Raw genomic sequence first — 13,211 nt, forward strand, 5'->3', positions numbered from 1 at the left:
TGATTCATATGTCTTTTCCTGTGCCAATACCGTACTATCTTATTAAGTCTTGAAATCTGGTAGTAAAGTCCTCCAAAAGTAACAGTCATAATTCACAGACAACATAATCCCTGCAGAAAATCCACTAGAAAAAAGCTACTGGAACTACTAAATAAGTTTAGCAGGCCTATAGATGGAATATCAAAATACAAAAATCAGTTGTATTTTTATATACTTGTAGGAACAATTAGAAATTAAATATTTTTAAATTCCACATCAAAATGTGAAACACAATAAATCTGACAAAAGATATAGAAACTGAGAATCTCAAACATTGCTGACATTAAAGGAGACTTAATAAATAGGATATACCATGTTGATAGATCTGAAGATTTAATATTATTGAGATGTCAATTCTCCACAAATTGATCTATAGATTCAATGCAATTCCTCAAAATCCCAGTGGGCTTTTTTGTAGAAATTGACAAGTCAATACTGAAACTCAGATGAATATACAGAGAATCAAGAATGGTTTCCAAAATAACTTTGAAAAAGAAGACCTAAGAGAGTTAACCCTACAATAGTCAAAACAGCATGGTACTGATGTAAAAACAAACAGATCAATGATAGATAGAATACAGAGCATACAAATAAATCCACTTATATGGATACCTGATTTTAAACAAAGGTGCAGCCCTGGCTGGTGTAGCTCAGCGGATTGAACGCAGGCTGCAAACCAAATGGTCGCCAGTTCAATTCCCAGTCAGGGCACATGCCTGGGTGGCAGGTTAGATCCCTGGTTGGGGGTATATGAGAGGCAACCACACAATGATGTATCTCTCCCTCTCTTTCTCCTCCCCTTCCCCTTTCTCTAAAAATAAATAAATAAAACCTTAAAAAAATAAACAGATACAAAGAAAATCAATGGAAAAAGAAGTCTTTCAACAAACGGTGCTGTAACAACTGGGACATCCATATGCACAAAAAGAACTTGGATCTGTACCCCACACCCTATGTAAGAATTAAATCAGAATGAATCATAGACCTAAATGTAATGCCTAAAACTATAAATCTCCCAGAGGAAAACATAGGAGAAGATCTTTGTGATCTTGAGCTGGGCAAAGAATTCTTAGGAAAAAATTTATGGACTGTAGTTTTGAAAGTTAAAAACTTCTCTTCAAAAGATTCCAAGAGAATGAAAAGACTGACCCAGACTGGGAGAAAAACATTTGCAAAGCATATTACCTGATATAAAACTTGTATCCAGAATATGGGAGAGAGAACCAAAAAAAATGGAATTATCTTCTGGAAGGCAGGCCCATTGTAGTACAAGCTTCCCCTGCTAGGTGAGTGTTCTAGGAACCCATCTGTAACAGGGTACCGGCTGGCATTGTTGTGAGAGGTTACATTTTTCTTAAGAAGAAATACAAGGACTATTTAATAGCACATGAAAAGAGGTTCATCATCATTGTTCATTAGGGAAATATAAATAAAACTATGAGATACCCACGGGACGACTATTTAAAAAAAAAGAAAGAAAAATTATCAAGTACCAGCAAGAATGTGGAGAAATTGGAATACTCATACATTGCTGGCAGAAATGTAAAATGGTGCCGCTGCCGTGGAAAACAGTTTGACAATTTCTCAAAAGTGAAATAAGCCAAACACAAAAGGACATATTTTGTATGATTTCACTTACATATCTAGAATAGACAAATTTGTAGAAATAAAAAGTAGATTAGAGGTTATCAGGGGCTGGAGGGACAGTGGAATAGGGAGATACTGGTAAGGATACAGAGTTGTTGTTTGGCGTCATCAAAAACTTTTGGAAAAAGATAATAGTGATGGTTGAATAGCATTGTGAATGTACTTAACGTCCCTGAATTTTACACTTAAAATGGTTAAAGTCACAAATTTTTTATAATCTGAACTTTTTTCTTTCATAGAATTTTACAATTCTGCTTACAAAAGCAAGCAGAAAAATAAACAGGAAAAATAAAGTTATTTTAATTTACTAAAATCCTCACTAATCAAATGTTTTAACAAAATATTTTCTTCTGTACTAGAGACAAAAGAGCTGCAACTGCTTCTAGAAAATTCTCTAATTCTGCTTTCAACTAGCACTGAAATGATTTTAAACTATTCTGTAAATCATAAAAGCTGTTATACTAATACAGCTAATAATAGTATAATTAGTTATACTAATAACTACTGCTTTTCTCCTCTCATAAATAAGAGACAAGGAAAGATAGCACATTGTAGAAATAGCCTGAATAACCTGTTATTCTAATTAAATTTGATCATGCTTTTAATTTCCCAAATGTGTTATTTTTATTGAAAAGCAGATTACTTGATAAAGTTGTTTTTCCTTGTCTGGGTGGTTGTAAGTAGCAAAAGGAGAAAACAACAATATCTAACATTTTTAGATTTTGAGCATCCTATAAAATAACTTCTTTTCTCATGTGGTCAAAATTAAAACTTATTCTTTTGAGTTTTTCCTTCTTATTACTATACAGCTTACCTGCTCTTAAAGATGTACGAGATTCATTATCTATTTTCTGGTTCCAGATAGAAGCATTTCAGCACATGCCAAAAGTAAGCATTTCTTCAAGGATTATATAACATTTCAGAGGAAGAAGAAAAAAAAGTAGCAAAAAGAACTCCAGAAATCTTAAAATATCACTAGTTCTATCCTGAGCCAGCTATACATCCTTACACGAGCCATTTCTTGTAAAAGAAGTGGCTCTGAAACTATACAATCAACAATTCAGTTCAATCAGCATTTGATGACTACCTTATGTGCAAGATATATTAGATGCAGTGGAGATCTTTTTGTCAAAGAGACTACACAAACAGATCCATCTTAAAAGATTTTACAATCTAATAGGAAAAAATATTTTAAACAAGCAAATAACCTGCTGCTTCTGCAGTGTGACAGAACATATTTTCGACTTACCAGGTAAATATAAGTGTCTTTTAAAATAAGTGAATTTTTAAAAACAGAGGAGGAGGAGTCAGGGTTAAGACCAAGTCAACATTCAGCTCATGACTCTTTACACAGCCAGACAGATTTCAGTGAAATGCTCAAGTTTTAATAAAGTACATTATATTTTACAGTTCATGGCAGAAATATAGTAAAAGGGACTTTAAAGACATATAAGTTCAAAGATAATTAGATCCTAAAAGTTTACTTACCTTTAAAAATATCCCTTTACAAAAGTTAATGTCTACCTTACGGAGACATTATTCACTTCAGTAACACAGTGACCATATCTGATTACTCTGCACTCTGGCTAAGGACTAAGAACTGCATGCTTACTACTTGAGTAATTTAGCCAGCTATGGGGTGAAAATACTCCTCAAAAACGAACCAGTGGGGAGGGAGAATAAAGAAAATGGATAGGTCAGTAAACCAATTCAGAGAAAGCCTAAACCACTCATGTGATCCACAGAATTATCGAAAGCAGTTCATCTTTCCCACTACAGAAACCAGGGAGATAAGCAGTCTAGAAGAGTCTAGTGATTCAAAGACAAACAAGAGCATGCTGGATCACATGTTTCCCAATGGCAACATAAAGCAACTATTATTTAACCATGGTGGTCAAAGCATCTAACAAACTGTTATAAGCAGAAGAAATAATGGTGTAAGTAAGAAGCCTAATCCAACAAATGAATAAAACTTAAACATGAATCAGTTATTTCAAAAGACAAAAATGACTAACAATCCCATGGAGAATGGAAAAATAAAATTAAATCATTTGAAGTAATTTCTCCCTGAAAATTATTTTTCACTTCAACATATTTACTATAGACAAGAATATAATGAGAATGTGTGTATATGTATATATTTATCTATCTACATATAAGTACATACATATATACACATATACTTTTTAAAAAAATAAGTAATTCCGCCCTGGCTGGCGTAGCTCAGTGGATTGAGCGCAGGCTGCAAACTGAAGCATCACGGGTTCAATTCCCAGTCAGGGCACATGCCTGGGTTGCGGGCTGTGGCCCCCAGCAACAGCACATTGATGTTTCTCTCTCTCTCCCTCCCTTCCCTCTCTAAAAATGAATAAATAAAATCTTTAAAAGTGTTAAAACCATTCTTAATTCACAGACTATACAAAAACAGGCAGCATGACCTAAAATTAAAATTTAAAAAAAAAAAGTTAAAAAATAAATAAATAAAATAATGAGTAATTCCTTTGCCCAGCTGGTATGGCACAGTTGGTTGTGGCATCCTCCCATAGACTGAAAAGTCACAGGTTCCATTCCTGGTTAGGGCACACACCAGTTAGGGTGCGTGCGGGAGGCAACTGATCAGTTTCTTTCCCTTCCTCCCTCTCTCCCTCTCTCCATCTCTCTCTCTCTCTCTCCCTCTCTCTGGAATCAATATATTATTTATAATTTTTAAAAAAGAATGAATAATTCCTCAAATGATATAGCAAGATAGAGGACCAAGCACATGCTAATAGTCTTCTACTTAAAATGCCACAAAATGTGAGAAAACTTCTTTTTAATATACTACATCTATAAAAATACAGAAAAGCAACCAAAAAAGCATGTCATTAAGCAGTCAAAATCACAAATATCCAAAAGACAGAACTGGTTTCACATCTAAAGGTTATAAACAAGAAAAAATATAAGTGGCCATCTAAAACACATGTGGCAAACACAAGGCCCACGGGCCAAATCCGGCCCTCTACCTCGTTTTATCCTGCCCAGCACCTTGTTTTTCTAGCTGGTGGCAGCACCAAGCTCTCACTTCAGTGTTAAGGTGCAGTTGCATTTATACAGTCCTAAAATTACATTTGGCCCTTTTGAAGGCAACTGCAAAGTTGATGTGACCCCAGTGAAAATGAGTTCGACACCCCTGATCTAAAGGGTATGAATGGCCAGTAAGCATAAGATGTTCTTCCGTCTAGTAATCAGGGAAATATAAATTAAAACAGTGAGATACCATTTATCTAGCAGATTAGGAAAATATTAAACATAATGGTAATGGTTTAGAGCAAGGATTTGGAAAAACAAGGGACTCTCTTTTACTGTTGGTGAGAAAGTAAGCTGAAAAAGTCTTTAAAGGTAATTTGTTGATATCCACCACAATACAAAGTGTATATACCCTTTAAATCTGCACTTTCACTTCTAGGAATCTAAACTAAAGGGCGTATTTGCTCACATATGTTCATGGGTGTTCAGTGCAGTATCTCTTTTAAATTGGGGGAAATGGGAAACAATTTAAATGACCAATGATAATGGGAAGGTTAGGTAAATTATGCCTCATCCATACTACAAAATATCATTCAAGATTAAAAAGTATATGAAAGCTCTCTTCCACACAAAAATATCATACTGTTAGTGGGGGGGGGGGGGGGGAGCAAATTACAGAATGGGTATTATTCCTCAAAAATCCTAGCTTCTTTCGGGTATCTACAGCCTGACACACCCCAGACCCCTCTTTATGGCAGTCACCTTCCTGTCCCTCTGTCAAGTTCCCTAGTTCACAGAGAAACTTGTCATCTGAGTTTCTCTTCAACTACTTTAGTGATGGTTCCTGAGGATTTCAATATCAGTGTACTCTCTCAGTTCCTTCTAGTTATTTCCTTCTCGGTAAATCTTTTCTTCCATCCTACTTCAGTTTTCTACTCTCATGATCATACCCTGAACCTTGTCATGTCCAATAACTAAACCTGCCAGACTTTTAAGCCTCTCTCATTTCCAGCTTTATTTCTGTACTAGTAGCCCTACTTTTACAATTCTTTATCACCATTAAAACTTCAAGTTCATTGACTGTGCAACTCCTTCACTGTCCATCATAGACCTCATGTTCTCAACTCCCTCCGTAAATAACCATGATCCCAAACTATAAGCACTTCCTTGCATGCACCTTCAAGTCCACTACATCTCTCCCTCCAACATACTTCTGGCAAAACCCTAATCCTGGTTAAACCCAACACATTGCCTGTTCCAAAAGGTCCTAATTGGTCTTATTTCCATCCTTGATCCATGAGGCAGAGACTGCTAGGTGCCTACACAATACCCACTCTCTCCTTTCTAAATAAGAGAATACTGATTTCACTTAGGAAATTAATGTACCCTGCTAAAACGCTATGCTTCTGAGCCTCCCTGGCAGCTACAGGAAGTCTGTGACACTGGAATATAAAATAAAAGTGAAGTCACTGAGTGGGACTTTGGAGAAAGCTCTTTGAAAGGACCCAATTCAGCTGACATGTGCTTTTCTGCCTTCTGTCTGGATGTGATTCTAGAGAAGAACCAGTTAACTTACATCACAATGAGACAGGCACACTTAGAGCTGTCCAAACAGCAAGACAAAGGGAACATGAATCCCTAATGTCATGGGGCTGCCACATCAGTCCTGGAATGCTTACCTTCATTTTTTTTGTTACTTGTGAAAAATAAAACTCCTAATTTGTTTGAGTCATTATTTTGGGGTCTCTACTATTTACAGTAAATACAATTCCTAACTCGTAGGCCCATTACAGCTTATTTCCCACACAGCAACCAGAGACCTTTAGAAGTGTAAGCCAGATCATATTACTAGCTTCCCATCACATTTTAAATAAATTTAGGCTCCTTACTAGGTCAACTAGGCCTTCTTTGATCTGCCCCTTCTCTCTCTCCCATCCCATCTCCTACCAAATCCCCATACCATCCATCCACTCACCACTTGCACACACAGCTCCAGCCACACTGTTTTTTAAACAAGTCAAACTTGTTTCTGTCTCAGAGCCTTTGCATTTGCCTCTCCCTTTGACTTGAATGCTCCTTCCTTGTACCTTTACTTGGTTTGCTCCCTCACTTCTTTCAGCTTGCAACTTAAATGGTGCCTTCTCTGAAAGAGCTTCCCTCACCACCCTTATCTAAAACAGTATATTTGTGGCTCCTCATTTCCCTTCCACTCCCCTTAATTCATCTTATTCTGCTTTATTAATATATTTTAAAAGTAGGAGGGAGGAACCTCCAAAACAATTTATTTATAAAAAATTATGTTTAGTCTTTACATATTTAAACTTCAGTCACTTTCAAAGTACTGTCATTTGATGCAGTACAGCTATCAAGACATTTTTTCCACTGCTCAAAACAGTTTTTAACTCATCTATTTTGATGCCTTTGAGAACTTTTTTCATCCAGGAAAATAAAGAGTCATTCAGGGCCAGATCAGGTGAATAGGCAGGGTGGGGCACATATGCCTTTTTTTTTTGGTCAAAAACTGCTAAACACTCAGTGCAGTGTGGTGGACAAGTGTACTCATAAATCACCCATCATGACATGGGCAAACACATTGAAAGATTTTTCAAAAAAATTCACCAAAGCCAAACACAACCTCTCACAATAACACCAGCTTGTACACTGATACATGTGGGTTCCTAGAACACTCACCTAGTGGAGGAAGCCTATACTCTAATGGACCCACCTTCCAGAAGATAATTCTGTTTTTTGGGGGGTCCCCCTCATATGTGTTTGCTTATTTACTGTCTGTCTTCCCCACTAGAATGGATTATCCCCCTGAGGGAAGGACCTTGGGTATCTAATTCAGCATTGACTGCCCAATATCCGGAACACAGTAGGGGTACAATGAATAAATGAATGCACACCATGATCTCACTTATACTAAAAAAGATGAAAGCATTTCTGCATGCACATGTGTGTGTGTGCATGTGTGTAAGCAGATAAAGGATCTAGGATATACACTAAATTTTTGACAATTGTTACCTCTAGGAAAGATGGGAAATAAGGAAAAAAGAAACTTCTACATTTGCTGTACATATTCCTACATTATTTTTCTTATTTAAAAAAGACAACTATAACATATGGCAGGAAGAAAATTTTAAACATACTTAGAAATATAAACCTATGCATAGAATCATAAAATTTAGAAATTCTTAGTAACCTCAGGAAGCATAACACTACCCCACAAGTAGGATTATCTATGATTATTAAGTAAACATCTTTTAAAAGAACCAGATTTAGAGGAATCAAATCTCTTGTTAAATACTGCCACTTCTACAAAATAATAAAGTATATTAAATAAAAAGCATATTAGTAATATGTTACACATCAAATTAGTAATGATGAGTTTTGTAGAGTTGATTTCCACTTACCATCCCTTGCTCAGTACCAACTTTTTTTTTTAAGATTTTATTTATTTATTTTTAGAGAGGGAAGGGAGGGAGATAGAGAGAGAGAGAGAAACATCAATGTGTGGTTGCTGGGGGTCATGGCCTGCAACCCAGGCATGTACCCTGACTGGGAATCGAACCTGCAACACTTTGGTTCGCAGCCCACACTCAATCCACTGAGCTACGCCAGCCAGGGCTTCAGTACCAACTTTTAAAGACCTTCCTCCATTAGAGATTCATCCAGATAATTACATATTTATTTTGTTTCAGAAAATATACATCGAGACATCCTTTTCTCTATCAAATTCTCTGTACAAATGTCTAGTGCCTTTTAAATGTTTTTACAATTTTATTGAGGCGTATTTTACATATTGTATAACTCATCCATTTCAAGTGTGTAATTTAATGACTTTTAGTAAATTTACCAAGTTGTGGAACACAACATAAATCCATTTTAGAAATTCTCACCACTATAATAAAATTATTCATACCCATTTATTGTTAATTCACATTCCTACCCCCTACTCCAATCAACCATAAATCTTCTATTTGTCTATACTTGTCTATTCTGAACATTTTCTATAAATGGAATTATATAATACATGGTCTCCTCTGGCTTCTTTCACTTAGCATCTTTTTGGGGTTCATCCTTCTGGAAGCATGTATCAATGATCCTTTTTTTTTTTTACTTTTTAAAAAGGTTTTATTTATTTATTTTTAGAGAAAGGAAGAGAAACATCAATGTGTGGTTGCCTCTCACATGGCCCTCATGGACACCTGGCCTGCAACCCAGGCATGTGTCCTGACTGGGAATCAAACCGATGACCCTGTGGTTTGCAGCCAACACTCAATCCACTGAGCTACACCAACCAGGGGGAGTGATTCATTTTTTATTGCTGAATAGTATTGCATTATATGAATGTGCCATTAGTGACTTTTGATTTTATGACTCAAATTTCCATTTAACAGGTTACACAATAAATGTAGGATAACTTGGATATTTGGAGTGTGGGGGAGAAGAACCTATAGCTAACTTTTATTTAACCAAAATGATGTTACAAATTACAAAATGTTTTTGTAATACAAAATGTTTTTCAAATACAATCCACTTTATACATGATGAGGCTGTCTTAGTTTCCCTCAACAACATTATGCCATCAGTCTCTTTTAAAACCACCTTCCTGTTCCTCCCTCCTAACAGGAACAAAAGCATAGTTCCCAAGGTTTCCTCTCTCTCCCAAGATTTATAAAAATCTCTCCTCTTATGATGCCTTCTGCTTTAAATCCTTTTTCTACCTCCAAGTCCTTGTTTTCTCTTTATCTTCAAGTTGATAGCTTTAAAATTTCTATATTCTCCAAGTTTTTGAAAAGGTACATTAGAACTAAGTATCTGCATATTCTGGAATTTTATTTAAGAGGAATCTGTGTTTTTTGATGTGATCCCTGGGAATAATTTCTCACTATGTAGAAAAAAGCTTTGCGATTTTTTTAAAAACCAAAAAAAAAATCTCACAATGCCAATATAAAAGGAGCACAAGGACCCACCTCAGTATATGACACCCTCATTTTAAAAAGGGTCAAAGAATGCAGAGTTTCCATTATCTCTTCTGCTTAACATGACCTTGTTAATACTGATGTTTTTCATTCAATATAAAATACTACAAATAATATTACTGTCTTGTCTGTTTTATGAAGATGTCTGATTTCAATTAAGTGGACTACTTTATAAAATATTAAACATCCACAGGTAGAATGATTAGTCATTTAAGAGGTGGGTAAGAGATGGTGATGGAGGAAGAGGGCTGGGGAAGGATGACACAAGTCTTGTAACATCCTTGTTACTACCAGCCGTTTTGAAGTCCTAATTCTCTAAGTGATTTCCAGACAGTTAGCTTGAAAACATCCAAAACAACATGATGTGGACGCAGGTAAAAGCATTTTCAAGGTAAATGTTCTCTGGGAAATTATTCCATTACGCCCTTCCTGACTGAATTTACAGTTCTTCTGGAGTACTTAACAGAGTGAAAACAATAAAAGATAATACCAGTTACATGTAATTAAAAGAACCTTGCAAGATAAGGAAAAATAATACAAGCTATTATTATTGAAGCTTGAATATTAGCTTTTAACTAACATTTAAATGCCAAGAACACCTCCCTTGGTGGCCAGTTACTGCAGCAGGTGTGTGACAGGCAATATGAGCTATACTTCCGCCTTTGAAATGACAGCTTAAAAGGAGCTCTTAGTTAAGGTTTACTCTACTTCCATTATAGCTGCCATCTAACTATGCTGGTGTAAGGTAGTGTGGAGAAAGACAGGCTCTGTATTATAAATTTTAAAAACTCCTATGTAAATCAAAACTCCTACTAAGCATTCTTTAATGCCATCATTTCAACTCACTTTGAGAAAATGAATGGCAAAAAACATGAAACAAATAAAAAAGAAACCAGAAAGACAATGAATGGCATGATAATATGTATACTATACCTTTCTCAGGCTTTCATACTCCTCACGAAGTTCCCCAGGCTTACTTAATTTGATTGGTGTTCTGAATATAAACTCTGAAAGAAAGGGAAAAGAAGATGCTTTTTAATAGGACTTTCTAGAAACAAACCAACCACTGTTATCCACATTATGAACTACTTTAAAAATTGTGATCATCTTGCCCTGGCTGGTGTGGCTCAATGGAATGAGCACCGGCCTGTGAACCAAAGGATCAATGGTTCAATTCCCAGTTAGGACACATGCTTGGGTTGCGGGCTAGGTTCCCAGGACAGAGAGTGCAAGAGGCAACCAGACATGGATGTTTCTCTCCCTCTCTTTCTCCCTCCCTTCCCCTCTGTCTAAAATAAATAAATATTTTAAAAAATAAAAATTGTGATCATCTTAATTAGAATAGTCATTCATTCATTTAACAAATAATTATTAAAGGGTGTAAACTAGGCACAGTTCTAAGCACTGGGGAGAAGCAGTGAACAAATGAAGTCCTTGCTCTCATGGGGTTTATAATGTTGTGAAGGGAAAGAGACAACAAACAAGTAAGTGTGTGTATATAATACCACTGGTGGTACTAAGTGCTATGGAGAAAAATAAATGTAAAGTAGAAGAAAAAGATCATTTTATATGATCTTTTTATATAGACCTTTTATAAAAGGTCTATTTTATATAGAGTGTTCTGGAAGGGCCCTACTGGTAGAGTGACATATTAAAAGACCTTATGGGAAAACTATATTTAAAGCTCTTAGTTCAATGTTATCAAGTAACATTTTAAATGACCCGAAGTTGTACTCATCATACTATATTTTTCTAGTATTTCTTTTTCAACATTGCCATCAGAGTATTTTCCTGTACACAATCTAAATATTTTCAGCATATAATCTGATTTTTTTATCTTCAAAAAGCCTTCAGTGGTTTTGATCCGCCTATAGAATAAAGTCAAAACTCTTCAACATGTCATTTCAAGGTTCTCCAGAGACTGAGCACAACTATCTTTCTAAAGTACTGTATCTCTCGACCCTACTTGCAATATATATGTCATATTTTAAAATCTTTTATGCTTTTTTCTCAGTTAAAATTCTCAATCTGAGATATCCAGGCCCACAATACATGTTGACTATATAAATAGATGATAAAAATCAAGGTAAGAATAGGAATAAAAGGTAAATCCTAAATGCCATTAAAAAAGGAGGGGGAAAGTACACACTTCTACCTCCTTAAATGTACATGACACTTCTATACACCCCTATGTATATTTAGTGATTGAAACAGTATTTATTTTGATATACTAATAACTCTACATCCCATTGAGGCTGATAAATACTTGTTGTGGAAAAGCAGCTTCCTCAAAAAGTTAGCTGTTGTTTTTTGATTGTTTCAACTATTTTATAAAGACTCTCAGTACACCTGAGAAGAGTGGAAGATACTTAGAAACAGTAGACCTAGTGAAGTTGTAGAAAACAATAATTTAAAAGAGGAGGGGAGCTCTGACTGTTATGGCTCAGTGGACTGAACACCAGCCTGTGAACAGAAGGGTAGCTGGTTCGATTCCCAGTCAGGGCACATGCCTGATTTGCAAACCAGGTCCCCAGGTGGGGGCAAGTGAGGCAACCAATAGATGTATCTCTCACACATGTTTCTCTCCCTTTTTCTCCCTCCCTGTCCCCCTCTCTCTGTAAACAGATAGATAGATAGATAGATAGATATAGAAAATCTGATACACAATAATTTAAATCAGATCAAAAGTTAGTAAAAATATAGAAAAATTGAATAAAATTAACAAACTTGATAATATGTACTTATATATATGTATGTACCCAATGAATAGAATTATATAGTCCTTAAAGTAAAAAAATATTAAAAATATACTAGGTAACTAAAAAGTTTCAAAAAATTTCAAAGAATTCATATTTTATAGACTTTGTTCTTAGGTCTTAGGTGCTATTTTCCAAGTCATGTTTTTTGGCTACTTGACTGATTATTCTGGTTTTCCCAATTTTCTTTCTTGATAAATTTTTTTTCTGCTTAAGTTTGCCAGAATAGATTTCTGGTGATTAAAACTAACAACTCTGGTTGATTCTATTTTTACTATGAAATGACCGATAAACCAACCTCTGGTAAAATTGGTGAAGAAAAAAAAGGGTGAAGACAAATTAATACTAAGAATAAAGAAAGAGAAGAATCAAAATACAGATATTAAGGTTAGTTTAAATCTCCAGAGTATTAAAACAATGCTATAAGAAATGATCTTGCATATATATATATATTTATATATGTATAAAATTTTGCCAGCCTGCAAGTACACCCATAGATTAAATTGGTGCAATCAGATTGTGTAGGTCAAAGACTATGTGTTTTTGTAATTCTGACAGACAATACCAAATTGCCTTTCCTTCACGAAGCAAGCAGGTATTGATCTATCGTCCCACCAAGCAACGAATGAAAGTGCCATTTCCCCACATCTTTTCCAACACAATCAATGTTGAAACTTCTTAGCTTTACCAATCTAATAGGTGAAACTTTATATATTATTAGGAGTGAAACTGCATACTTTTCACTTTTGAGTTACATTTTCTTTTCCTTTACTCTCAC

At 35.3% G+C, this 13,211-nt stretch overlaps 1 protein-coding gene across 2 annotated transcripts in view; it reads right to left on the reverse strand.

Annotated features, from left to right (window-relative positions):
• RNF169 (ring finger protein 169) overlaps positions 1 to 13,211 on the reverse strand; it is a 79,729-nt gene that overhangs the window by 38,267 nt on the left and 28,251 nt on the right. For both annotated transcript variants that reach the window (XM_036028814.1, XM_028516514.2), the window contains exon 2: positions 10,611 to 10,684. In XM_036028814.1, coding sequence (XP_035884707.1) covers positions 10,611 to 10,684 — 74 coding nt within the window. The remainder of the gene's footprint in view (positions 1 to 10,610; positions 10,685 to 13,211) is intronic.

This window comes from Phyllostomus discolor, chromosome 6 (genome assembly GCF_004126475.2).
Source record: "Phyllostomus discolor isolate MPI-MPIP mPhyDis1 chromosome 6, mPhyDis1.pri.v3, whole genome shotgun sequence".
Classification (NCBI taxonomy): domain Eukaryota; kingdom Metazoa; phylum Chordata; class Mammalia; order Chiroptera; family Phyllostomidae; genus Phyllostomus; species Phyllostomus discolor.